This window comes from Taudactylus pleione, unplaced genomic scaffold, assembly GCF_031769625.1.
Source record: "Taudactylus pleione unplaced genomic scaffold, aTauple2 ptg000861l, whole genome shotgun sequence".
Taxonomy (NCBI): domain Eukaryota; kingdom Metazoa; phylum Chordata; class Amphibia; order Anura; family Myobatrachidae; genus Taudactylus; species Taudactylus pleione.
The window spans coordinates 455,001-481,610 of record NW_028285263.1 but is presented as its reverse complement, the minus strand read 5'-3'; the positions used below and the strand labels follow the sequence as shown (position 1 = coordinate 481,610).

The 26,610-nt window shown below is 49.3% G+C and overlaps 1 protein-coding gene across 1 annotated transcript in view; it reads left to right on the top strand.

Annotated features, from left to right (window-relative positions):
* The first annotated feature begins 335 nt into the window (after window positions 1–335).
* Window positions 336–26,610, top strand: part of SPEF1 (sperm flagellar and cilia associated 1) — a 48,652-nt gene continuing 22,377 nt past the window's right edge. The window contains exons 1-3 of the mRNA XM_088458861.1: window positions 336–647; window positions 16,084–16,195; window positions 18,798–18,948. Of these exons, the coding sequence (XP_088314987.1) occupies window positions 476–647; window positions 16,084–16,195; window positions 18,798–18,948 (435 nt within the window). The 5' untranslated portion in view covers window positions 336–475. The remainder of the gene's footprint in view (window positions 648–16,083; window positions 16,196–18,797; window positions 18,949–26,610) is intronic.

Below are 26,610 nucleotides of genomic sequence, written 5' to 3'. Positions count from 1 at the left end.
TATATAGCGCACACATATTCCGCAGCCTTTTACAGAATATTTGGTCATTCACATAAGTCCCTGCACCAGTGGAGCTTACAGTCTATATTGCCCATAACACACACACACACACACACACACACACACACACACACACACACACACACACACACACACACACACACACACACACACATTCCGCTGTATCGTGCACAGCAGCCGAGCAATGTGCCAATAAAGCTGGTTGTGGAAAAAGTGCAGCTGGTAAGCTCAAGTCTCCCAGACACACATGGGACTTCCTGGTCTCCTGTTACAGCTGTTGCTATGGCTACAGTAAACAATATGGATGCAGGCGGCATACCTGGATGAGCAGGTGCATAGCAGGGAGTGGAGAGCTTACACACCTATGGTGGAATATACGTTCCAGGGCAGAGAGCTAGTGTGACATGGAATTTACATTGTACAATGCAGGACACTGAGGAATATACCACGTTTAATGCAGGACACTGAGGGATATTCAGCATTTATAGCAGGACGCGGAGCTTGTGGGCCTCTCACGATGGCTGTAGAGTTTGATGAGCAGAATTTACATGACTTGTACACCTGGGTGGATAAAATCCCTTTGTCCAGACCTAAGAAGAATATCACCCGGGACTTCAGTGATGGAGGTGAGTTTAGATTTCTCAGATGCAACTTTGTATCTAGGCCAATTTCTGTTAATTTGTTATTATGGCCATGATGATAAGCACGGTGACTACAGCTGTATGTATCTCCATGGTTATAAAGTTATGTTTCTGATATATGTGCATCTCATAACAACCTACAGTACACCATGTCCCCACAGTCCTCTACATCTCACCACAGCCCCCTACATCTCATACCATACTACACCATGTCACAACAGTCCCCTACATCTCATAACAACCTACACCATGTCACCACAGTCCCTGCATCTCATACCAACCTACACCATGTCACCACAGCCCCCTACATCTCATACCAACCTACACCATGTCACCACAGCCCCCTGCATCTCATAACAACCTACACCATGTCACCACAGTCCCTGCATCTCATACCAACCTACACCATGTCACCACAGCCCCCTACATCTCATACCATCCTACACCATGTCACCACAGCCCCCTACATCTCATACCATCCTACACCATGTCACCACAGTCTCCTGCATCTCATACCAACCTACACCATGTCACCACAGTCCCCTGCATCTCATACCATCCTACACCATGTCACCACAGTCTCCTGCATCTCATACCAACCTACACCATATCACCACAGTCCCCTGCATCTCATACCAACCTACACTATGTCACCACAGCCCCCTGCATCTCATACCATCCTACACCATCACCACAGCCCCCTGCATCTCATACCAACCTACACCATGTCACCACAGCCCCCTGCATCTCATAACATCCTACACCATGTCACCACAGCCCCCTACATCTCATACCATACTACACCATGTCACAACAGTCCCCTACATCTCATAACAACCTACACCATGTCACCACAGTCCCTGCATCTCATACCAACCTACACCATGTCACCACAGCCCCCTACATCTCATACCAACCTACACCATGTCACCACAGCCCCCTGCATCTCATAACAACCTACACCATGTCACCACAGTCCCTGCATCTCATACCAACCTACACCATGTCACCACAGCCCCCTACATCTCATACCATCCTACACCATGTCACCACAGCCCCCTACATCTCATACCATCCTACACCATGTCACCACAGTCTCCTGCATCTCATACCAACCTACACCATGTCACCACAGTCCCCTGCATCTCATACCATCCTACACCATGTCACCACAGTCTCCTGCATCTCATACCAACCTACACCATATCACCACAGTCCCCTGCATCTCATACCAACCTACACTATGTCACCACAGCCCCCTGCATCTCATACCATCCTACACCATCACCACAGCCCCCTGCATCTCATACCAACCTACACCATGTCACCACAGCCCCCTGCATCTCATAACATCCTACACCATGTCACCACAGCCCCCTACATCTCATACCAACCTACACCATGTCACCACAGCCCCCTACATCTCATACCAACCTACACCATGTCACCACAGCCCTTGCATCTCATAACAACCTACACCATGTCACCACAGCCCCCTGCATCTCATACCAACCTACACCATGTCACCACAGCCCCCTACATCTCATACCAACCTACACCATGTCACCACAGCCCCTGCATCTCATAACAACCTACAACCTACACCATGTCACCACAGCCCCCTGCATCTCATACCAACCTACACCATGTCACCACAGCCCCCTACATCTCATACCAACCTACACCATGTCACCACAGCCCCTGCATCTCATAACAACCTACACCATGTCACCACAGCCCCCTACATCTCATACCAACCTACACCATGTCACCACAGCCCCCTGCATCTCATAACATCCTACACCATGTCACCACAGCCCCCTACATCTTATAACTAACCTACACCATGTCACCACAGTCCCCTGCATCTCATAACAACCTACAACCTACACCATGTCACCACAGCCCCCTGCATCTCATACCAACCTACACCATGTCACCACAGCCCCCTGCATCTCATAACATCCTACACCATGTCACCACAGCCCCCTGCATCTCATAACATCCTACACCATGTCACCACAGCCCCCTACATCTTATAACTAACCTACACCATGTCACCACAGTCCCCTGCATCTCATAACAACCTACACCATGTCACCACAGTCCCTGCATCTCATACCAACCTACACCATGTCACCACAGTCCCCTGCATCTCATACCATCCTACACCATGTCACCACAGTCCCCTGCATCTCATACCATCCTACACCATATCACCACAGCCCCCTGCATCTCATACCATCCTACACCATCACCACAGCCCCTGCATCTCATAATAACCTACACCATGTCACCACAGCCCCCTACATCTCACTCCTGCCCCCTGCATCACACAACAGCCTCCTGCCTCTTACTTCTGCCCCCTGTATTTCACCACAGCCTCCTGCGTCTTACTCCTGCCCCCTGCATTTCACCACAGCCTCCTGCGTCTTACTACTGCCCCCTGCATTTCACCACAGCCTCCTGCGTCTTACTACTGCCCCCTGCATCTCACCACAGCCTCCTGCGTCTTACTACTGCCCCCTGCATTTCACCACAGCCTTCTGCATCTTACTCCTGCCCCCTGCATCCCGCAACAGCCTCCTGCATCTTACTCCTGCCCCCTGCATCTCACCACATTATGCTATATTTCATCACCATTCATTGCATCTCACCTCAGGCCCCTGCTTCTCACTCCTGCTCCCTGCATCTCACCGGTGTCACCACAACCCCTACTGCTGCTGCCCTGCAGCTGGCTGGGGCCCGGCCACTGGGATGTGCTGGGAAGGGCTGAAGGATCATGGATGAGAGCCTTGTATTGCAGCTACCGTAAGCATTATCAGCAGCATGTCCCTGGGCTGGGGCACCTGTGCATATTTCTGCAGCCTCCCGGCGCACCCCTCCTTAGTTACTGAACATGGCGATGAACACAATGTACCCTGCAATTCCTGGGCTTCCACGCCATGGTGCCCCTGTCCGAGAACAGCAATGACTTCCATGGGAGGCGACTTCTGTTCACCGTGGACGTGTGGCTGTGTGGGAACATCACGTTGGAGAGGGAGCACTTCATGGTGGAGGAGTGGTGGTCAGAGTCCGTCTGCAGGTTTAGCGTAAGGATGGACATCGTAATCCAACGGTGACTAACCATCAACGTTTTTGATCTGGTTCGATGGCTGTTTGTTTTTATTAATTCCTGATAGTTATGCCTTCCCTGGCTACTGTGTCTGCATCAGGGCAACTTCATAGGTTCATTGGAAGCTATCTGTCACTCTGCCTCAGATGTGACCCTGATCAGTACCTGACTCCCTCCCCTCTCTAGGCTGTTACTAAGCAACTGGGCAGACTGCTTGCTCTGATTGGTTCTCACTATCTCAGAGAGCCAATCAGAGTGCAGCCCTCACCCCTGCAGCAGAAGTCAGTCACTCACAAAGCACAATAGTTTTTTCTGTGACTTTCTTCAATCCAAACCTCAGTTTCAGATGCTGTCTTGCTGTTTCAGCACAATGGGCAGCTCCTCTGCAGCAATTTGGTGCAAGATTTTTTTTCTGTGACTGATTCACTATAATTGTCACTGCTTGGCTCCCTTTTGTCATGAATGGTTCATACACCTAAATTTTTCTAGACCAATGCTATATAGAATAGTGAAAACCCCCTCAAAATTTGTCAAGTGGTTCAAGAGATTGGCCCAAATGAACAGACAGACCCCTAAACGGTCAACTTTTAATTATGTTTATTTATATATTTATTTTTGTGATATATACAGTGGTGGCCAAAATTGCGGATACTATTTGAAAATTTAATGTTTTTCAACTTCGAATGCTTATAAAAACTGTTACACTTCATGCAGTGCAATAATTCATATATCAAATTAAAGGAAATTTTATGCTGAATTCAACACAATAAACAGAGGTCAAATATTTGCATTACAAGGGAAGTTATGCAGTGAAAACAACACTTAGGGTGAAAATCCCTGTGTACGTATGATGTTACTGTCCTATCAGTATTTCGTTGGGTATCCTTTATTTTTCAAGACAGCAGCACAGCGACGTGGCATTGAGCCAACCAGTGTTTGGACCTATTCTTTCTTTATTATGTGGTGCCATGAGACAATTATAGCCTCAATTAATTGTCTTTTATTGGATGGATGCCTCAGATGTACCAGTTTTTTCAAACTGAACCACAAATGTTCTATGAGGTTCAGGTCTGGGCTGTTTCCTGGCCATCCCAGCACCTGTATGTCATTCTCCGTGAACCACTGTTTGCATAGCCATGCAGTGTGGCAGGGAGCTGAATCCTGATGGGAAAAAAATGGGGCATTATCTGTAAAAAGAACCCTGATAAAAGGTAGAAGTTTTGGTTGTAGGATGGTGTCAATGTACTTTCTGCTGTTCAGTGTGCCATCTATGACATAAAGGCGGCCTACAGCATCTGCTGTCATACATGCCCAGATCATAACACTTGTAGGATACTTTGTTGTCGCTTGAATGCAATCTGGATGTACCTCTTCCCCGATGCGACGTCTCCGATATTTTCTTCCATCACTGCCTGATATAGATATCTTAGTTTCGTCACTCCATATCACTTGTTTCCACTGACCTTCTGTCCATGCAATGTGTTCTTTTGCCCACTGTATTCATTTCTGCCGCTGCTTTTTATTCAGCAATGGCTTTTTTCGGGGAATCCTACCTTTTAGGCCAACCTCCGTTAGTCTTCTCCGTACCGTTCTTGCACTGACAAAACACCAGTTGCACTCAGGTCACTGCTAATGGCCGCAGATGACATCCATCTGTCCCTGACGCAAATTCGTTTTATTCTCCTATCATCAGCAGCTGTTGTGCACTTTTTCTGACCATTTCCTTCTTTGTTTTGTATAGATTGTGTTTCCTGATAGTGTAAACAAAACTTTCGTACTCCTGATGTTGTCACATTCCCACCAACTTCTCTCGCAATTGCTGCATACGAAAGACCATTTTCACGTAACACCACAATCCTGGATCTCTTCCTGGGTGACCGGTCACCACTTTGCCTGGACGACATTGTTGTGTTTATTTTTTACACCGTCGTTAAACAATACACACAAACATCCAACCGTAATTGCACTTCAGTAACCAACTTTATTCTGCAAAATGAAACAGCCAAACTGACCTTTCCCACCTTTGAACATGACCTTGCATCTGCTCATAAACGACAGCTGATTAGTCCTCAGAACGACGATTCCGATTGGCTGGTAGTAGCTGTTACTCCAATCCTCTTCTTGAATCTAACGCATCTGTGCTTCTTTGTCTGACTGAAAGGAGCATAACTTCCCTTGTAATGCAAATATTTCACCTCTGTTTATTGTGTTGAATTCAGCATTAAATTTCCTTTCATTTGATATATGAATCATTGCACTGCGTGAAGTGAAACAGTTTTTAAAAGCATTCAAAGTTGAAGAACATTCAAATGTCAAAATGTGTCGGCAATTTTGGCCACCAGTGTATATACAGTACATACATACACTAGTTGATGTGCCCAGTGTCACCAGGGTAGATATTTACTGTTTCCATTTCGCAACTCCAGTAACACATTAATCCTTCACTTCTATAGTAATGCATCCCCTTCCTCACTGCTATAGTAAGACATTACCCTACCTCACCTATGTAGAAATACAATCCCTCCCTCGCACTTGTAGTAACACATTAACCTCATTCACCCCTGTAGTAACTTATTTTGCTCCCTCACCTCTGGAGTAACACATTCCCCTCCCTCACCACCGTAGTAACACATTACCCGGCTCACGTACATAGTAACACATTCCCTTTCCTCACCCGTGTTGTAACACATTCACCTCTCATACCTGTGTAGTAGCACATTCTCCTCCCTCACCTGTGTAGTAACACATTTCCCTTCCCTTATCTGTGTGGTAACACATTCCACTCCCTCACCTCTATAGTAACACATTCACCTCTCACTGCTGTAACATATTTTCCTCTCTCACCTCTGTAGTAACACATTCCCCTCCCTCACCTGTGGCCTAAGAGCTATTGAGGAATCAGTGCACATTTTACCCCTCTGCAGTGCTGTCTGCCCCATAAGCCACGTCAGGATCACACGGCTAGTGGAGGCTCCGGAGGTGTGGCTGCAGCGCAGTCCAATATTCAAATAGGGGAGTCACACCAACTGCCAGTGAGGTTTGGCAGCATTTATGGGTGACAGTTGGTGTGGCTCCCCTATATGAATATTGGACTGCGCTGCAGCTATGATGAGTCAGTCAGGCAGGACATTGCACAGGAAACATTTTAGCCCTTTTCACCCCATTAGGAGTTGAATTCCAAACAATCCCTTCTTAGCGGGCACCTACGTCATGGAAGGAATATACTCCCCGATTTTCATGTTTCTGGGTCCAAGGGTTTGGGCTGGACATTGATGTGTCAGTGAGTGAGTTAGTCAGGACATTTGTTTTCATATATATACGGTATATTTGGAACATCCTTACTAGTCTCCGCTGCCACTACATGAAAAGGGCACCTGTAACCTGGCAGATGGCAATATAACGTGTTTTTTATTGGAGAGAGGATGTAATTTCTTCCTTCTCCTTAGTCCACCACCAGGGGTCACTCCAGCACCTATGCAGAAAATAAAGGACATATGTGGGTAATGGTATTAATGTACCTGCAACTGTATAAGGCTATTAGAAGCAACCAAGCATTTTCTCACCAAATAAAGCACAATTCTGCAGGCGGAGTACTTTCATACAGGTCACACAGAACGTGTCCTTTTTATCTTACAATAAACACTCATTATCTATATATTGTATTAATGCGCCATGGTCTGCCCTGGGACTGACAATCACAGCGGGTGCGGTAATGCGCACTCCTACCAAAGGCTCACATTGTCGTGTTGGGTGGAGGGACGTGACAGACCATAGCAGATTACACAGAGTAACAGCCCGGCCAGGAGCGGACCTGGCATACAAAGGGTCCATAACTTACCAGTTACTAAGCTAGAATATGATTGTTACAATATGAAATAAAACAAGAAGCTTCAGGGGCGTAACCAGGTATTTGAAGGCCCCATAGCAAAAGTGGGTAAGAGCCCCTATGTACCACCCAATGGTGAAAAATTTATATAACGCATGTACCTGTGACAAGGAAGATGAGCCCCAGTCAGCTCTGGGCCCTATAGCAGCTGCACCCCTATGGTAGTTATGTCCATGAGAAGCTTATATGAGGCTGGAGTGTTTTGAGTTATACGAGCTATTGGGGAATGCTGAGTCATGTGACAGTGACATCGCGGAACACAGTCATGTGATACCAGTGACATTGCGGAACACAGAGTCATGTGACACTGCAGAACTCAGAGTTATGTGACACCAGTGACATCACGGAATGCTGAGCCATGGGACACCAGTGACATCGCGGAACACAGTCATGTGATACCAGTGACATTGCGGAACACAGAGTCATGTGACACTGCAGAACTCAGAGTTATGTGACACCAGTGACATCACGGAATGCTGAGCCATGGGACACCAGTGACATCGCGGAACACAGTCATGTGATACCAGTGACATTGCGGAACACAGAGTCATGTGACACTGCAGAACTCAGAGTTATGTGACACCAGTGACATCACGGAATGCTGAGCCATGGGACACCAGTGACATCGCGGAACACAGTCATGTGATACCAGTGGCATTGCGGAACACAGAGTCATGTGACACTGCAGAACTCAGAGTTATGTGACACCAGTGACATCACGGAATGCTGAGCCATGGGACACCAGTGACATCGCGGAACACAGTCATGTGATACCAGTGACATTGCGGAACACAGAGTCATGTGACACTGCAGAACTCAGAGTTATGTGACACCAGTGACATCACGGAATGCTGAGCCATGCGACACCAGAGACATCGCGGAACACAGTCATGTGATACCAGTGACATCGAGGTACACAGAGTTATGTGATACTAGTGACATCGCGGAACAGTCATGTGATACCAGTGACATCGCGCAACACAGAGTCATGTGATACCAGTGACATCGCAGAACTCAGAGTTATGTGACACCAGTGACATCACGGAATGCTGAGCCATGTGACACCAGTAACATCGTGGAACACCGAGTTATGTGACACCAGTGACATCACGGAATGCTGAGTCATGTGACACCAGTGACATCGTGTAACAGAGTCATGTGACACCAGTGACATCGTGGAACACAGAGTCATGTGACACCAATGACATTACTCCTACAGTATAACGTATATTATACAGGAGCCTTGACCCACAATGCAGTGCAAATGTTCATGCAGAGTATTTACTGGGGCCAATTCTCATTGCAAAAAGTGGTGTGACTGTGTATGTGATAAATAGGTGCAATAGACTCTAAATATAATATACATGGTGACTGGAATTATAACTAAAGGGGCTAAGCAGACACTTTCTATAGCCATACAGATGTATACTGTACATCAGACAGGAAAGAGGGCTATTATACAGAGGGAGCAGGTGATTCCAGCACAGTACATGGACAGGAGGCAGATTCCCTCTGCCTGTGATCAGCTCCAGTCTGTATGGGGCACATCTCATGTCTGAGGGATATTATACAGAGAGAGAATGTGATTCCGGCACAATACATGGACAGGAGACAGCTTCCCTCTGCCTGTGATCAGCTCCAGTCTGTATGGGGCACATCTCATGTCTGAGGGATATTATACAGAGGAAGAAGGTGATTCCGGCACAATACATGGACAGGAGACAGCTTCCCTCTGCCTGTGATCAGCTCCAGTCTGTATGGGGCACATCTCATGTCTGAGGGATATTATACAGAGGAAGAAGGTGATTCCGGCACAATACATGGACAGGAGACAGCTTCCCTCTGCCTGTGATCAGCTCCAGTCTGTATGGGGCACATCTCATGTCTGAGGGATATTATACAGAGGGAGAAGGTGATTTCGGCACAATACAGGGATAGGAGACAGCTTCCCTCTGCCTGTGATTAGCTCCAGCCTGTATGGGGCACATCTCATGTCTGAGGGATATTATACAGAGAAGGTGATTCCGGCACAATACATGGACAAGAGGCAGCTTCCCTCTGCCTGTGATCAGCTCCAGTCTGTATGGGGCACATCTCATGTCTGAGGGATATTATACAGAGGGAGAAGGTGATTCCGGCACAATACATGGATAGGAGACGGCTTCCCTCTGCCTGTGATCAGCTCCAGTCTGTATGGGGCACATATCATGTCTGAGGGATATTATACAGAGGAAGAAGGTGATTCCGGCACAATACATGGACAGGAGACAGCTTCCCTCTGCCTGTGATCAGCTCCAGTCTGTATGGGGCACATCTCATGTCTGAGGGATATTATACAGAGGGAGAAGGTGATTTCGGCACAATACATGGATAGGAGACAGCTTCCCTCTGCCTGTGATTAGCTCCAGCCTGTATGGGGCACATCTCATGTCTGAGGGATATTATACAGAGAAGGTGATTCCGGCACAATACATGGACAAGAGGCAGCTTCCCTCTGCCTGTGATCAGCTCCAGTCTGTATGGGGCACATCTCATGTCTGAGGGATATTATACAGAGGGAGAAGGTGATTCCGGCACAATACATGGACAGGAGGCAGCTTCCCTCTGCCTGAGATCAGCTCCAGTCTGTATGGAGCACATCTCATGTCTGAGGGATATTATATAGAGGGAGAAGGTGATTCCGGCACAATACATGGACAGGAGACAGCTTCCCTCTGCCTGTGATCAGCTCCAGCCTGTATGGGGCACATCTCATGTCTGAGGGATATTATACAGAGGGAGAAGGTGATTCCGGCACAATACATGGACAGGAGGCAGCTTCCCTCTGCCTGAGATCAGCTCCAGTCTGTATGGGGCACATCTCATGTCTGAGGGATATTATATAGAGGGAGAAGGTGATTCCGGCACAATACATGGACAGGAGACAGCTTCCCTCTGCCTGTGATCAGCTCCAGCCTGTATGGGGCACATCTCATGTCTGAGGGATATTATACAGAGGGAGAAGGTGATTCCGGCACAATACATGGACAGGAGACAGCTTCCCCCTGCCTGTGATCAGCTCCAGTCTGTATGGGGCACATCTCATTTCTGAGGGATAGTATACAGAGGGAGAAGGTGATTCCGGCACAATACATGGACAGGAGACAGCTTCCCTCTGCCTGTGATCAGATCCAGTCTGTATGGGGCACATCTTATGTCTGAGGGATATTATACAGAGGGAGAAGGTGATTCCGGCACAATACATGGACAGGAGACAGCTTCCCCCTGCCTGTGATCAGCTCCAGTCTGTATGGGGCACATCTCATGTCTGAGGGATATTATACAGAGGGAGAAGGTGATTCCGGCACAATACATGGACAGGAGACAGCTTCTTTCTGCCTGTGATCAGCTCCAGTCTGTATGGGGCACATCTCATGTCTGAGGGATATTATACAGAGGGAGAAGGTGATTCCGGCACAATACATGGATAGGAGACAGCTTCCCTCTGCCTGTGATCAGCTCCAGTCTGTATGGGGCACATCTCATGTCTGAGGGATATTATACAGAGGGAGGTGATTCCGGCACAATACATGGATAGGAGGCAGCTTCCCTCTGCCTGTGATCGGCTCCAGTCTGTATGGGGCACATCTCATGTCTGAGGGATATTATACAGAGGGAGAAGGTGATTCCGGCACAATACATGGACAGGAGACAGCTTCCCTCTGCCTGTGATCAGCTCCAGCCTGTATGGGGCACATCTCATGTCTGAGGGATATTATACAGAGGGAGAAGGTGATTCCGGCACAATACATGGACAGGAGACAGCTTCCCTCTGCCTGTGATCAGCTCCAGCCTGTCTGGGGCACATCTCATGTCTGAGGGATATTATACAGAGGGAGAAGGTGATTCCGGCACAATACATGGACAGGAGACAGCTTCCCCTCTGCCTGTGATCAGCTCCAGCCTGTATGGGGCACATCTCATGTCTGAGGGATATTATACAGAGGGAGAAGGTGATTCCGGCACAATACATGGACAGGAGACAGCTTCCCTCTGCCTGTGATCAGCTCCAGTCTGTATGGGGCACATCTCATGTCTGAGGGATATTATACAGAGAAGGTGATTCCGGCACAATACATGGACAAGAGGCAGCTTCCCTCTGCCTGTGATCAGCTCCAGTCTGTATGGGGCACATCTCATGTCTGAGGGATATTATACAGAGGAAGAAGGTGATTCCGGCACAATACATGGACAGGAGACAGCTTCCCTCTGCCTGTGATCAGCTCCAGTCTGTATGGGGCACATCTCATGTCTGAGGGATATTATACAGAGGGAGAAGGTGATTCCGGCACAATACATGGATAGGAGACGGCTTCCCTCTGCCTGTGATCAGCTCCAGTCTGTATGGGGCACATATCATGTCTGAGGGATATTATACAGAGGAAGAAGGTGATTCCGGCACAATACATGGACAGGAGACAGCTTCCCTCTGCCTGTGATCAGCTCCAGTCTGTATGGGGCACATCTCATGTCTGAGGGATATTATACAGAGGGAGAAGGTGATTTCGGCACAATACATGGATAGGAGACAGCTTCCCTCTGCCTGTGATTAGCTCCAGCCTGTATGGGGCACATCTCATGTCTGAGGGATATTATACAGAGGGAGAAGGTGATTTCGGCACAATACATGGATAGGAGACAGCTTCCCTCTGCCTGTGATTAGCTCCAGCCTGTATGGGGCACATCTCATGTCTGAGGGATATTATACAGAGAAGGTGATTCCGGCACAATACATGGACAAGAGGCAGCTTCCCTCTGCCTGTGATCAGCTCCAGTCTGTATGTGGCACATCTCATGTCTGAGGGATATTATACAGAGGGAGAAGGTGATTCCGGCACAATACATGGACAGGAGGCAGCTTCCCTCTGCCTGAGATCAGCTCCAGTCTGTATGGAGCACATCTCATGTCTGAGGGATATTATATAGAGGGAGAAGGTGATTCCGGCACAATACATGGACAGGAGACAGCTTCCCTCTGCCTGTGATCAGCTCCAGCCTGTATGGGGCACATCTCATGTCTGAGGGATATTATACAGAGGGAGAAAGTGATTCCGGCACAATACATGGACAGGAGGCAGCTTCCCTCTGCCTGAGATCAGCTCCAGTCTGTATGGGGCACATCTCATGTCTGAGGGATATTATATAGAGGGAGAAGGTGATTCCGGCACAATACATGGACAGGAGACAGCTTCCCTCTGCCTGTGATCAGCTCCAGCCTGTATGGGGCACATCTCATGTCTGAGGGATATTATACAGAGGGAGAAGGTGATTCCGGCACAATACATGGACAGGAGACAGCTTCCCCCTGCCTGTGATCAGCTCCAGTCTGTATGGGGCACATCTCATTTCTGAGGGATAGTATACAGAGGGAGAAGGTGATTCCGGCACAATACATGGATAGGAGGCAGCTTCCCTCTGCCTGAGATCAGCTCCAGCCTGTATGTGGCACATCTCATGTCTGAGGGATATTATACAGAGGGAGAAGGTGATTCCGGCACAATACATGGACAGGAGACAGCTTCCCTCTGCCTGTGATCAGCTCCAGTCTGTATGGGGCACATCTCATGTCTGAGGGATATTATACAGAGGGAGAAGGTGATTCCGGCACAATACATGGACAGGAGACAGCTTCCCTCTGCCTGTGATCAGCTGCAGCCTGTATGGGGCACATCTCATGTCTGAGGGATATTATACAGAGGGAGAAGGTGATTCCGGCACAATACATGGACAGGAGACAGCTTCCCTCTGCCTGTGATCAGCTGCAGTCTGTATGGGGCACATCTCATGTCTGAGGGATATTATACAGAGGGAGAAGGTGATTCCGGCACAATACATGGACAGGAGACAGCTTCCCTCTGCCTGTGATCAGCTCCAGTCTGTATGGGGCACATCTCATGTCTGAGGGATATTATACAGAGGGAGAAGGTGATTCCGGCACAATACATGGACAGGAGACAGCTTCCCTCTGCCTGAGATCAGCTCCAGTCTGTATGGGGCACATCTCATGTCAGAAGGAGCAGCTCTGTGATTACCCTCTGATAGTGGGCTGTGCTCTGCCCCCTCAGTCTGCGGTCTGATGGCAGGATGAGCGGTGTCTGTAATATAGCTGTTATTCCTGTAATTAGTGCTGCACACTCTAATTACCAGTTCTATAGTAGGTGTAGAAGGCTGGAGCTTATGCCGATGAATTACTACACAGGTTTATACAGGATCTAAACAGAAAGCCTAAGGCTGCTGGTTCCTTCTGTGCAAGAGGCATCAATTATTCTATGTTATACTGCTCACTACACCCCCCTGATTGTACTTTCCGGGGGGGCATACTTCTCTCACCGTCCCCACACAGTGCATATAATAGGCCCATGTGCATTTTAATATCGTACATAAAGGATATATGATCATATATAGAGGAATTTCCTGCCCCTCTTTGTCCAAGGCCCCCCCAACACACACACATACATGCACACACACACACACATACATGCACACACATATACACACACACACACACATACCCATACACACATACACACACATATACACACACACATACACATACACATATAGACACACACACATACATACAGACACACACACATACACATATACACATACACACACACATACATACACACATGCACGCACACACACACACATACACCTCTCTACCTGCAGGGGAGAGAATATGGCTGCAGCCTTTATTATGCCTTTCAGAATAAAACCACCTTAAGACAAGGGGCGCTCCATGCAATTCAATGACCCAAACGCCATCTCTTCCAGCCACTGACACGATTCCCAGGCTGCGGGGTGATGGACACTTATCGTGGTCCCATATTCCAGTGTAGCATACTGTTTTTCCCTCATAAAAAAAAGATATAACCATCTTCCTACAGGTAACATATAGAACACAGTCCCAGGTATACACATATGCGTTTAAAACGTGATCATCCCACATAAATTTAAATTGATTTTTATACAATTTACAAAACAGAATAGATTACTACAATGTACACCCTATGCAATGTTATATGTGCATATAGGCCCTCATTCAGAGCCGTACGCTCTGAGCAGAGCGCACGCTCTGAATGAGGGCCGGTCTCCATGAAAATGGAGCGTCCTCCTGGACGCTCGTATAGCTGTGGGTCACCACCCACAGGCTATACGAGCGTGCATTTTGATGGCCGCGATGGTCGTGACCATCGCGACCATCGAAACTGCGAGCCGGAGCCTGCGGTTGAGGTTTTCAACCGCAAGCTCCGGAGTGATTTTGGCTCTATCAGAGCCAAAATCACTCCCACTGACATCACTAGTGATGTCAGTGGGCCGGCTTTTGACGGGAGGCGTTCCCGTGGGAACGCCCCCGTCAGGGAGGCACGCCCCCGGCACGCCTACCAAAGGGGGCGTGCTGTCAATCAACATCGACAGCACGCCCCCTTTGATCAGACACAACGAGCGAAGGACTTTCCTTCGCTCGTCGCGTCTGGCGCATGCGCACGACGGAGCTCCCTCCGTCGTGCGCATGCTCAGTCCAGAACATCGACCCACTTGCGAGCGGACAGCCGCTCGCGAGTGGGTCTGAATCAGACCCATAGTTTGATATATAATAAATATGGGATAATGCACTTTTTACTGCAAACTATAAGGATATTATAAGTTACTTAGGGGGTGTCACTTACATATAATTTGATGTTCAATGTGTTTTTTTAGTTTGTAAAACTTGGAATTAAGTTAAAAATACTGGGCCTGATTCACTAACAATCGCAATAGCGATTACGCACACAGTCTCACTGCGTTAGTATGCAAATCCATTGCGATCGCTATGCCGCCACAGCACAACATAAGGACGCCCACTTTACCTTACACACATCCGTAAAGTTTGGCAAGACTGCAAAACCATCGGTAACATCGAGTACCATCGCAGCCTCACGCACATTTGTACAAGCTCTGACCTTACTCAGGAATACGCACGCGCAGTACGCAACAATCGGCCGATTGCGTGCATATTAGCAGTTGTGATCCTTGGTGAATCAGGCCCACTGCCATCTAGTGTCTTGGAGGTGAACTGCATGCAATCATCCTGATCATTCCTATCTGTGATCATCCTTTTAGTACAACGGATTGGGATTTTTCTTGCTGAGTGTGCGCCTGGGGAGTTGCTTACTCATCCGCAAAAATGAGACATCTTCATTTGGGAGAAGGCTAAGTTAGAGAGATAAAGGGAGTGTAGGGGGTGTGAATTTATGGGGGGCATTCACAGTATGAAGTCCACCCCCAGCGTGTCAGTGCTGAGGATTCTGGGTAGTGCATATAGAAGGTGATCAGTTGTGGTGATGATAAATGAGAGGTAACACTTCTAACCATGTAACCTTTCTCTGCCCGTCCAGTGCTGACCGCCGAACTCGTCAAATTTCATTTTCCAAAACTGGTGGAGATGCACAACTATGTACCAGCAAATTCCACCCAGCAGAAGTTCAGTAACTGGACCATACTGAATCGGTAAGTACCCCCCCCCCACCACTGTGTACTTCTCTCAAACCCTTTCTCCCACTGTCATCCTTCTCACCAACCCTCATCCTTCTCACCCAGCACAAGTTCAGTAACTGGACCATACTGAATCGAGGAGTTCCGAGCCCCCCTCCTCCCCTTTACTCAACCTCTACCTCCACACTAATCCTGTTTCTCACACAGCACAAGTTCAGTAAGTGGACCATACTAACTGGTAAATACCTCCCCATCCTTCACTCAACCTCTATCCCAAATGTAGTCTTTTTTCCTCTTCCAGAAGTTCAGTAAGTGGACTAGACTGACCGGTAAATACCAGATGACCGATGGTCACGCAGAGTGATCTGATGCTACATCCTCGGACGCAGCTGTGGTTCACAAGGGGCATCTAATGCCTCCTGCCGCATTGCCACATTATTGCACAGTAGCTGCGTTTAAAGACACAGCTACTGGGCAATAGGGTACACCTCTGAATTAGGACCCATGACCATACGAGGCAAGGCCTAGTTTTGGGTGTTTGACCCAGAGGAATGGCTCATTTATCCATGTGGACTGGTGGATTGCCCTAATTTGCAAAGATTTGTAAACTAGGGTTGGTCATCAACCATTACCAATGGTATATCGATGGCTGCACCTGATGGTGAAACAAAAATATGTTCTGTGCATGCATGAGCACCAACTGCCCATGCGCAAAACACAAACCATCCATGGCTCACCATCGATGGGTAATACCGATGGTTTACAAACATCGATCACTGAAGGCGGAGTCATTGATGGTCACCACTATTGTGAACTGCGAGCCCATGGCAGTCAGAAGCAGGGGGTCTGTGCGTGTTAGTGTAGCCGCGGAGAGATCACATTGAGACCTGCCTGTGTCTGTTACTAAGGTAATAATAATGACGGCTTTCTTTAGTCCTGTCTTGTGACAGTTTGTCTCCCACATAAGCTGATGTCACGTCTGTCACCAGGTGAGGAAATGATGTGTCGCGCCAGCTGGGATTCGGCTAAATATTGCTGCTTCTAAAATTAGAGTCAATCTCTGGCTTAGAATCACTGAAAGACAAAATCGTTTCCTTCTCTTCCAGTACGCGGAGATCCAAGCACACATGCACTGCACATATATGATCTGCGTGTAGGGAAAGTCCCCCTCCCGTCCTTGTTATAATGGACGGGTGGTCTGTACTCAGTGGATATTATTATTAGATTGTATTCCCGAGGTGCCACCCTGGGCAGCAGAACAACAAGTGACACAGGACCTTCATCAGAGCTGGGCGCAGTGCTGATGTTTTGGTAGCACGCGTGTGTCCGAGTAGCTCTACGCATGCGTCCCCGATGGTTCCCGCCTGGGGGAAGCAGAATGAATTTTGTCGCAGAGAGAGACACAATTTTGGTGGGCGTTCTTGGGAGGTAACACTGGGGTGGCTGGTTGCCCCAAACTCAAATCAGAATCCTAAATTGTGGAAGATCCCCTTCAGAAGGGACTGGCTAAATTATTCCTTACAGGTTCACGCTGTTAGATGCAAAAACTGCTCTCTGAATAAAGGACTCTGCATCGATTCTCCACCTCTGACTGATCCCTTTGCCCCAGGATCCATCATCCTCTTTGTACACCTCAGTTTGTGCAAGCTCACCTAGGGCCAGTTATAAGGTGCCCACTGTGCCACCCGCAGAACCCCTCCCCACGTGTGCTGCTCTCTTCTCCCCGGTTCAGCTAGCAAGAGAGAAGGAGAAAGAGGATGTCGGCACCTCTGCTCCCCAGTGTCAGTGACGGGCTTGGAGTGTGGCACTGCCCTGTGACTGGGGAGGCTAATCCGGGGCGGGGTGTCGGGATTCTGGCCCAAAAATGCCGGGATTTGAATCCTGTGATTGGTGCCTCCAATCCCGGGATTTCTGGGATCACGACGCGCATGTTCAATCCATCAGCCAGGCAGCAAAAATTTATCCACCCGAACGCCCAGGGTAATGTCTAAATCCCCTTCACGGAGAGGACCCTGACATCATCAGTTATTGTCCAACGTCATTCCCTGCCATCCAAGTGGGCATAGAGGGGGAATATAACCTTGTGGTGAGCGCAGTGAGCCTGCGAGGGGACAATTTTCTTCTTTAGGTGGCCTTAATGGGCATGGAACTGCACTTCCGCCCTCACTCACGTCACTTCCAAGTCAGCTAGCTTGAAGGGGAAATAAGCTCAACCGAACGCCCAGTCCGTTGGTCTCCAGTGGCAGGACGCACAGTAGTGACGTCACACTGTCACCCGGCAGCTACAGCTGCTGTCATGTGTGCCAGCCCTCCTCCGGACCTCGCCAGCGATCAGCCGCAGCTCTCCCTGCACTCTGCGGACAAACGGGTCACTTTGATTTTATTCCCCTCTGTTTATTCATTGATCAAGTCATTGATTGGCCTCCCTGGCTGTGACATCATACACACCCGGCATGTGCAGCTTTATACTTATCCACGTAGATATAATGACGTGTAGACAGACGGTCTCCTGGCTGAATCTGGGGTTGTGACATTAGAAAGGATCTAGTAATTACAGCATGTATTTCTGCCAGGCTGGTGCCTTCTCTGAATGACACAGGTGTTTTATTCTTCTTAGGAAAGTTCTGAGCAAAATTAACTTCTCTGTTCCGGACGATGTGATCCGTAAGATTATCCAGTGCTCCCCGGGGGTGGTGGAGCTGGTGCTCCATACACTAAGACAGAAGATCGAGGAGAAACAGAAACAGATGGCCGCAGAGTCCTCCCAGGTAACACCACCGTGCCTACACACCAGCCGCCCGTCCTGGCGGAGCTCACATCACTTCTCTCTCCCTAGCTGGGCACACTTCCATCTTCCATTAAACTACAACCATATTCTATAGCCCATTTACGGAGATTCAGGGGTAAATTTACAAGAGTGTAGATTTTGGGTCGATTTTTGTGTCTATTTAAATCGGCTCAAAATAGACTCTATAATGCACTCTCCAAAACACTCACGTACAGACATTCGGTTTTGAGTTCCATTCCAAATCGAATACAAATAGAACTAAAGAAACAGAGGTTAAATCATGTTAAAAGAAGCATGCACAGATCACCATGATAACTATGATCTGTGCAGGCTTCTTAAGGGTTGAGAAGGGTTAAACAAAAGAAAAAAAAAACGGTGTAGGGTTCTCCCCCTAATTCCATACAGCCCTGGTACTTTTATCCTGGTTTGGTCCTGGAAAATGGGGGGGAAAAACCCTATAACACCAGGCTGAACCAGGGGTGGCTGGTTCAGGTGGGGTGGTAATAATTTGGCAGGAGGACACACAGCTTAGCATTAACCAGCCCCAAACTGGTCAACCCAGTCCCTCTAGTGCACCCCTGGTGGTGGTGGATGCAGAGGTAATAAGTAATTCCATCTAATAATATTGTTATTCATAGTGGAACTACAGGTACCAGCCAGCCTGCCCTTTGGCAGACCATTGGCACCTGTATCCCTACTGTGAAAACAAATATTAAACAAATCACAGGACTCATACACCGAATATTGTATCTCTTTATTACTCACTCACCCACCTCACTCACAAACCCACACTCACTCACCCACACTCACTCACCCGCACGCACTCACACACACTCACTCACTCTACAGACTTAGCTAGTCCCTGAAGGAGGTCAGGCCTCTTCTCCAGTAGTAGCCCAGGGGAGGCTGGAATTTGGATGAGTCACGTGATGGGAGATAAGGAGAGAGCTGCGGTGTAACATAAATTTATTTATTTATTATTTATTAACAGTTTCTTATATAGCGCAACATATTCCGTTGCGCTTTACAATTGTAAACATTAATAGAACAAAACTGGGTCATAACAGACAGATATATAGGTAGGAAGGCCCTGCTCGCAAGCTTACAATCTATAGGAGAAATAATATGATGTGTGGGCAGACACGGTGAGCTGGAGCCGTGAGAAGACCAGATACAACCACAAAGGCTCCGATTGTAAGTTGCGACTACATTAGCGCCTGTTGCCATAGGCGTTCCTGAGACTTTATGCTAATACTAGTATAGGCCCTTCCTTTGGTGCACAGCTGGGCGTATGAATGCGTACGGGCTGGGACGCCCACTCTGAGTTCCTGCAGTCGCAACCATGGAGGCACCATCACACATGCACCCGCCCCGTGCTAGGGGCAGCTTCTCCGTCAGAGTGTGGCCCCCAATGATGAGCTATTAAGTGTCTGATGGGTTTATGTATCAAGCAGTGAAAAGATTGGAGAAGTTGCCCATAGCAACCAATCAGCTTAGGAAGCATTTATCAAGTACATTCTATAAAATAATAGGTAGATCCTGATTGGTTGCTACGGGCAACTTCTCCACTGGTTCACTTCCCACTCTTTCCACTACTTGATACATGACCCCCTGAGTTCTCACTCACTCGCGCTCGCGACACTCTCATAACCCGCCCATAAGACTGTACACAGCGGCGGCTCAAGGCACCGGCTAGCAGGGCCGTCACCCGGAGCACTATACCCTGATAGGTGTAGCCCTGCTGCATGGTGCCTGAACATTACTCACCACCGTGGCCGGTCGGCTCCTGAAAACCAGGGCCGCCTCCCACCCGCTGGCGTTATTCATATACGCACAGAGGAGGGAGCGGGGGAGGGAAAGGGCAGCAGCACAGGTCGGGCGCTGGGCTCTGAAAAGCTTAGCGCCAGCCCTGACTACATATCTGTGCATCTGAATAGCCGCCTCCCAGCCAGCGCCCAGGAATGCCCAATACGTCTCTATCGGTCCTGCAACGCTGTGCGCGCACACCAGGGATTGCACCAGGGATTGCACCAGGGATTACACCAGGGATTGCACCAGGGATTGCACCAGGGATTGCACCAGGGATTACACCAGGGATTGCGTGCGCTGTGTGAAATTTTAGGAATTTTTTGCGCTGGCGTTGTAGCGAAAAATCACCAGTTTATGTGAACATCTCCATAACGTGACAGTCACAATCAGGCCCTAAGACTGGTATGGAAGAGACGTAAACGTTGAAAATTAATTGTAGAGAAAAAGTCTGAGTGATAAGGTAATAATCAGGATTTAAGAAGGGGGGGGATGGGGAATCTGCTGGTTATAGTCGTGTGTATATAGATAAATTGGGATTGGAATTACTAACAAAGAGGGCATGTGTGTGTATATATATGTGTGTGTGTATATATATTAGAGATGAGCGGTTCGGATTCTGTGGAATCCGAACCGCTCCGAACATTGGGGATCCGAGTCCACCCGAACCCTGTTCGGGTGTTCACCGCCTGACTCGGATCCCCGTTCGGGGCCGAACGCCGGCCGCCTGATGTCGGATTCTCACTAGAGAATCCGACATCAGGTCTCCTCGCGTGTAGGGCAGAGCGCAGTGATAGCGCTCTGCCCTACACAGACACACAGCCGCCAGCTGTGTGTTTGTTACAGCAGCCAATGAGAGTCACACAGACTCTCATTGGCTGCTGCACGGAGGGAGCCGGCTGGAGCTCACACATGAGCTCCGTCTTCCGGCTCCCTCCTCAGCGTGTGACAGAGCGGACGGCGCGGGAGCGGGGATACAGGTAAGTTTTATTTTTTTTATTTTTTTACTTGTCAAAGGTCTGGGGGCGCTACTGGGGGGGGTCTGCACTACTGGGGGGGTCTGCTACTGGGGGGGGCTATACTACTGGGGGGGCCATACTACAGAGGGGCCTGCTATTGGGGGGGGCTATACTACTGGGGGGGGGTCTGCTACTGGGGGGGCCATACTACTGGGGGGGATCTGCACTATTGGGGGGCCATACTACAGAGGGGCCTGCTACTGGGGGGGGGGCTATACTACTGGGGGGGTCTGCACTACTGGGGGGGGTCTGCTACTGGGCGGGGCTATACTACTGGGGGGGCCATACTACAGAGGGGCCTGCTACTGGGGGGGGCCTATACTACTGGGGGGGGTCTGCTACTGGGGGGGCCATACTACTGAGGGGCCTGCTACTGGGGGGGGCCATACTACTGGGGGGGCTTACTACTACTGGGGGGGGGCTGCTACTGGGGCAGCCTACTGCAGGGGGGGCCATACTACAGGGGGGCCCATACTACAGGGGGGCTATTACTGGGGCAGCCTACTACTGGGGGGGCCTGCTACTGGGGCAGCCTACTACTGGGGGAGCCATACTACTGGGGGGGCATACTACTGGGTGGCATGCTAATGGGGGGCATACTACTGGGGGGGCCTGCTAATGGGGGGCATACTACTGGGGGGGGCCTGCTAATGGGGGGCATACTACTGGGGGGCATTCTACTGGGGGCACTGCATAGTGGACCCTACTACTAAGGGGACTGCATAGGGGGCACCACTGCTGGGGGACATTGTGTAAGGGACACCGCTACTGTGGGCATTGTGTAAAAGGGTCACTACTGTGGGCATTGTGTAAAAGGGGCACTACTGTGTGTCGTAACATAAATAAGAGACACTACTTTATGGTGTAATGTGAATCAGGCCCTATGTGCGGTGTAATGCTAATAAGATTGTGCACTGTGACTCCTAGGGCCGTAGCCCACTTTGTAAACAAGTACTGTGACTCTGCTGGCCGTACCCCACTGGGTGGGTGTACTACTTTTCATTTCTGCCACTGCTGTGTGGCAATGTGTCATAGATGTGCTTTATACTGTGGTGTCTGTGTCGTTGTGCCGCTGCTTTGTCGCTTAGTAACCAGTCAGCTCACTGCAACCTTTGGCCAATAATGTTGAAAACAATATTATAAGCTGTGATATGGTCTAAATTGACTGGAAATTAATGTTATTGAGGTTAATAATACTCTAGGAAGAAAAAAAAGACCAATTTATGTGATTTTAGCTTTTTTTGTCAATTTTTGTAAAAAAATCCAAATCCAAATCCAAATCCAAATCCAAAACCAGTCACCGCAGTTTGGCAAATCCAAATCCAAAGCCGGACGACGAATTAGAACCAAATCCAAATCCAAATCCGGCAAAAATGGTCCGGCGCACATCCCTAATATATATGTGTGTGTATATATATATAGGTAGATGTAACACTGAGGTCAGAGGCGCTACGTAGTAGTAAACAACAGAGAAAACTAATATATAGATAACATAGCAAAAATAAATAGATAATAATTAGTGTGTTAAGGTAAATGGTAGTGAGAGTGGTATTGATTCTAATGATGGTGGATTGTTTGAATGTAAAGTAGTGATAATTAACAGTAATAAAGGCAAGGATAAGTATATCAATGTATATTTGAGTTATAATCCCCGAAAACATCAGTTTTTGGGGGTTAACCACAAATATTTACGCCAATGTTACTGCGGCTACTCTGCTAATTTTCCAATATCTAATACACCAGGAAAATGGGTCATGGCCTGTGGCAGAATGACATGAGGTCAGGGTGAGTCAGACTAGGGGCGTGGCCTGTGGCAGAATGACATGAGGTCAGGGTGAGTCAGACTAGGGGCGTGGCCTGTGGCAGAATGACATGAGGTCAGGGTGAGTCAGACTAGGGGCGTGGCCTGTGGCAGAATGAAATGAGGTCAGGGTGAGTCAGACTAGGGGTGTGGCCTGTGATAGAATGAAATGAGGTTAGGGGGAGTCAGATTAGGGGCGTGGCCTGTGGCAGAATGAAATGAAGTCAGGGTGAGTCAGACTAGGGGCGTGGTCTGTGGCAGAATGAAATGAGGTCAGGGTGAGTCAGACTAGGGGCGTGGTCTGTGGCAGAATGAAATGAGGTCAGGGTGAGTCAGACTAGGGGCGTGGCCTGTGGCAGAATGAAATGAGGTCAGGGTGAGTCAGACTAGGGGCGTGGCCTGTGGCAGAATGAAATGAGGTCAGGGTGAGTCAGATTAGGGGCGTGGTCTGTGGGAGAATGACATGAGGTCAGGGTGAGTCAGATTAGGGGCGTGGCCTGTGGCAGAATGAAATGAGGTTAGGGTGAGTCAGACTAGGGGCATGGCCTGTGGCAGAATTAAATGAGGTCAGGGTGAGTCAGACAAGGGGCATGGTCTGTGGCAGAATGAAATGAGGTCAGGGTGAATCAGACTAGGGGCGTGGCCTGTGGCAGAATTAAATGAGGTTAGGGGGAGTCAGATTAGGGGCGTGGCCTGTGGCAGAATCAAATGAGGTCAGGGTGAGTCAGACTAGGGGCGTGGCCTGTGGCAGAATGAAATGAGGTCAGGGTGAGTCAGAATAGGGGCGTGACCTGTGGCAGAATGAAATGAAGTCAGGGTGAGTCAGACTAGGGGCGTGGTCTGTGGCAGAATGAAATGAGGTCAGGGTGAGTCAGACTAGGGGCGTGGCCTGTGGCAGAATGAAATGAGGTCAGGGTGAGTCAGATTAGGGGCGTGGCCTGTGGGAGAATGAAATGAGGTTAGGGTGAGTCAGACTAGGGGTGTGGCCTGTGGCAGAATGAAATGAGGTCAGGGTGAGTCAGACAAGGGGCATGGTCTGTGGCAGAATGAAATGAAGTCAGGGTGAATCAGACTAGGGGCGTGGCCTGTGGCAGAATTAAATGAGGTTAAGGGGAGTCAGATTAGGGGCGTGGCCTGTGGCAGAATCAAATGAGGTCAGGGTGAGTCAGACTAGGGGCATGGCCTGTGGCAGAATTAAATGAGGTCAGGGTGAGTCAGAATAGGGGCGTGGCCTGTGGCAGAATGAAATGAAGTCAGGGTGAGTCAGACTAGGGGCGTGGTCTGTGGCAGAATGAAATGAGGTCAGGGTGAGTCAGACTAGGGGCGTGGTCTGTGGCAGAATGAAATGAGGTCAGGGTGAGTCAGACTAGGGGCGTGGCCTGTGGCAGAATGAAATGAGGTCAGGGTGAGTCAGACTAGGGGCGTGGTCTGTGGCTGAATGAAATGAGGTCAGGGTGAGTCAGATTAGGGGCGTGGCCTGTGGCAGAATGAAATGAGGTCAGGGTGAGTCAGATTAGGGGCGTGGTCTGTGGGAGAATGACATGAGGTCAGGGTGAGTCAGATTAGGGGCGTGGCCTGTGGCAGAATGAAATGAGGTCAGGGTGAGTCAGACTAGGGGCGTGGCCTGTGGCAGAATGAAATGAGGTCAGGGTGAGTCAGACAAGGGGCGTGGTCTGTGGGAGAACGACATGAGGTCAGGGGGAGTTAGACTAGGGGGCGTGGCCTGTGGCAGAATGAAATGAGGTCAGGTGAGTCAGAATAGGGGCGTGGCCTGTGTCAGAATGACATAAGGTCAGGGTGAGTCAGACTAGGGGCGTGGCCTGTGACAGAATGAAATGAGGTTAGGGGGAGTCAGATTAGGGGCGTGGCCTGTGGCAGAATGAAATGAGGTCAGGGTGAGTCAGATTAGGGGCGTGGCCTGTGGCAGAATGAAATGAGGTCAGGGTGAGTCAGAATAGGGGCGTGGTCTGTGGCAGAATGAAATGAAGTCAGGGTGAGTCAGACTAGGGGCGTGGTCTGTGGCAGAATGAAATGAGGTCAGGTTGAGTCAGACTAGGGGCGTGGCCTGTGGCAGAATGACATGAGGTCAGGGGGAGTCAGACTAGGGGGCATGGCCTGTGGCAGAATGAAATGAGGTCAGGGGTAGTCAGACTAGGGGCGTGGTCTGTGGTAGAATGACATGAGGTCAGGGGGAGTCAGACTAGGGGCGTGACCTGCGGCAGAATGACATGAGGTCAGGGGGAGTCAGACTAGGGGCGTGACCTGCGGCAGAATGACATGAGGTCAGGGTGAGTCAGACTAGGGGCGTGGCCTGTGGCAGAATGAAATGAGGTCAGGGTGAGTCAGACTAAGGGCGTGGCCTGTGGCAGAATGACATGAGGTCAGGGGGAGTCAGTCTAGGGGGCGTGGCCTGCGGCAGAATGAAATGAAGTCAGGGTGAGTCAGACTAGGGGCGTGGCCTGTGGCAGAATGAAATGAGGTTAAGGGGAGTCAGATTAGGGGCGTGGCCTGTGGCAGAATCAAATGAGGTCAGGGTGAGTCAGACTAGGGGCATGGCCTGTGGCAGAATTAAATGAGGTCAGGGTGAGTCAGAATAGGGGCGTGGCCTGTGGCAGAATGAAATGAAGTCAGGGTGAGTCAGACTAGGGGCGTGGTCTGTGGCAGAATGAAATGAGGTCAGGGTGAGTCAGACTAGGGGCGTGGTCTGTGGCAGAATGAAATGAGGTCAGGGTGAGTCAGACTAGGGTCGTGGCCTGTGGCAGAATGAAATGAGGTCAGGGTGAGTCAGACTAGGGGCGTGGTCTGTGGCTGAATGAAATGAGGTCAGGGTGAGTCAGATTAGGGGCGTGGCCTGTGGCAGAATGAAATGAAGTCAGGGTGAGTCAGATTAGGGGCGTGGTCTGTGGGAGAATGACATGAGGTCAGGGTGAGTCAGATTAGGGGCGTGGCCTGTGGCAGAATGAAATGAGGTCAGGGTGAGTCAGACTAGGGGCGTGGCCTGTGGCAGAATGAAATG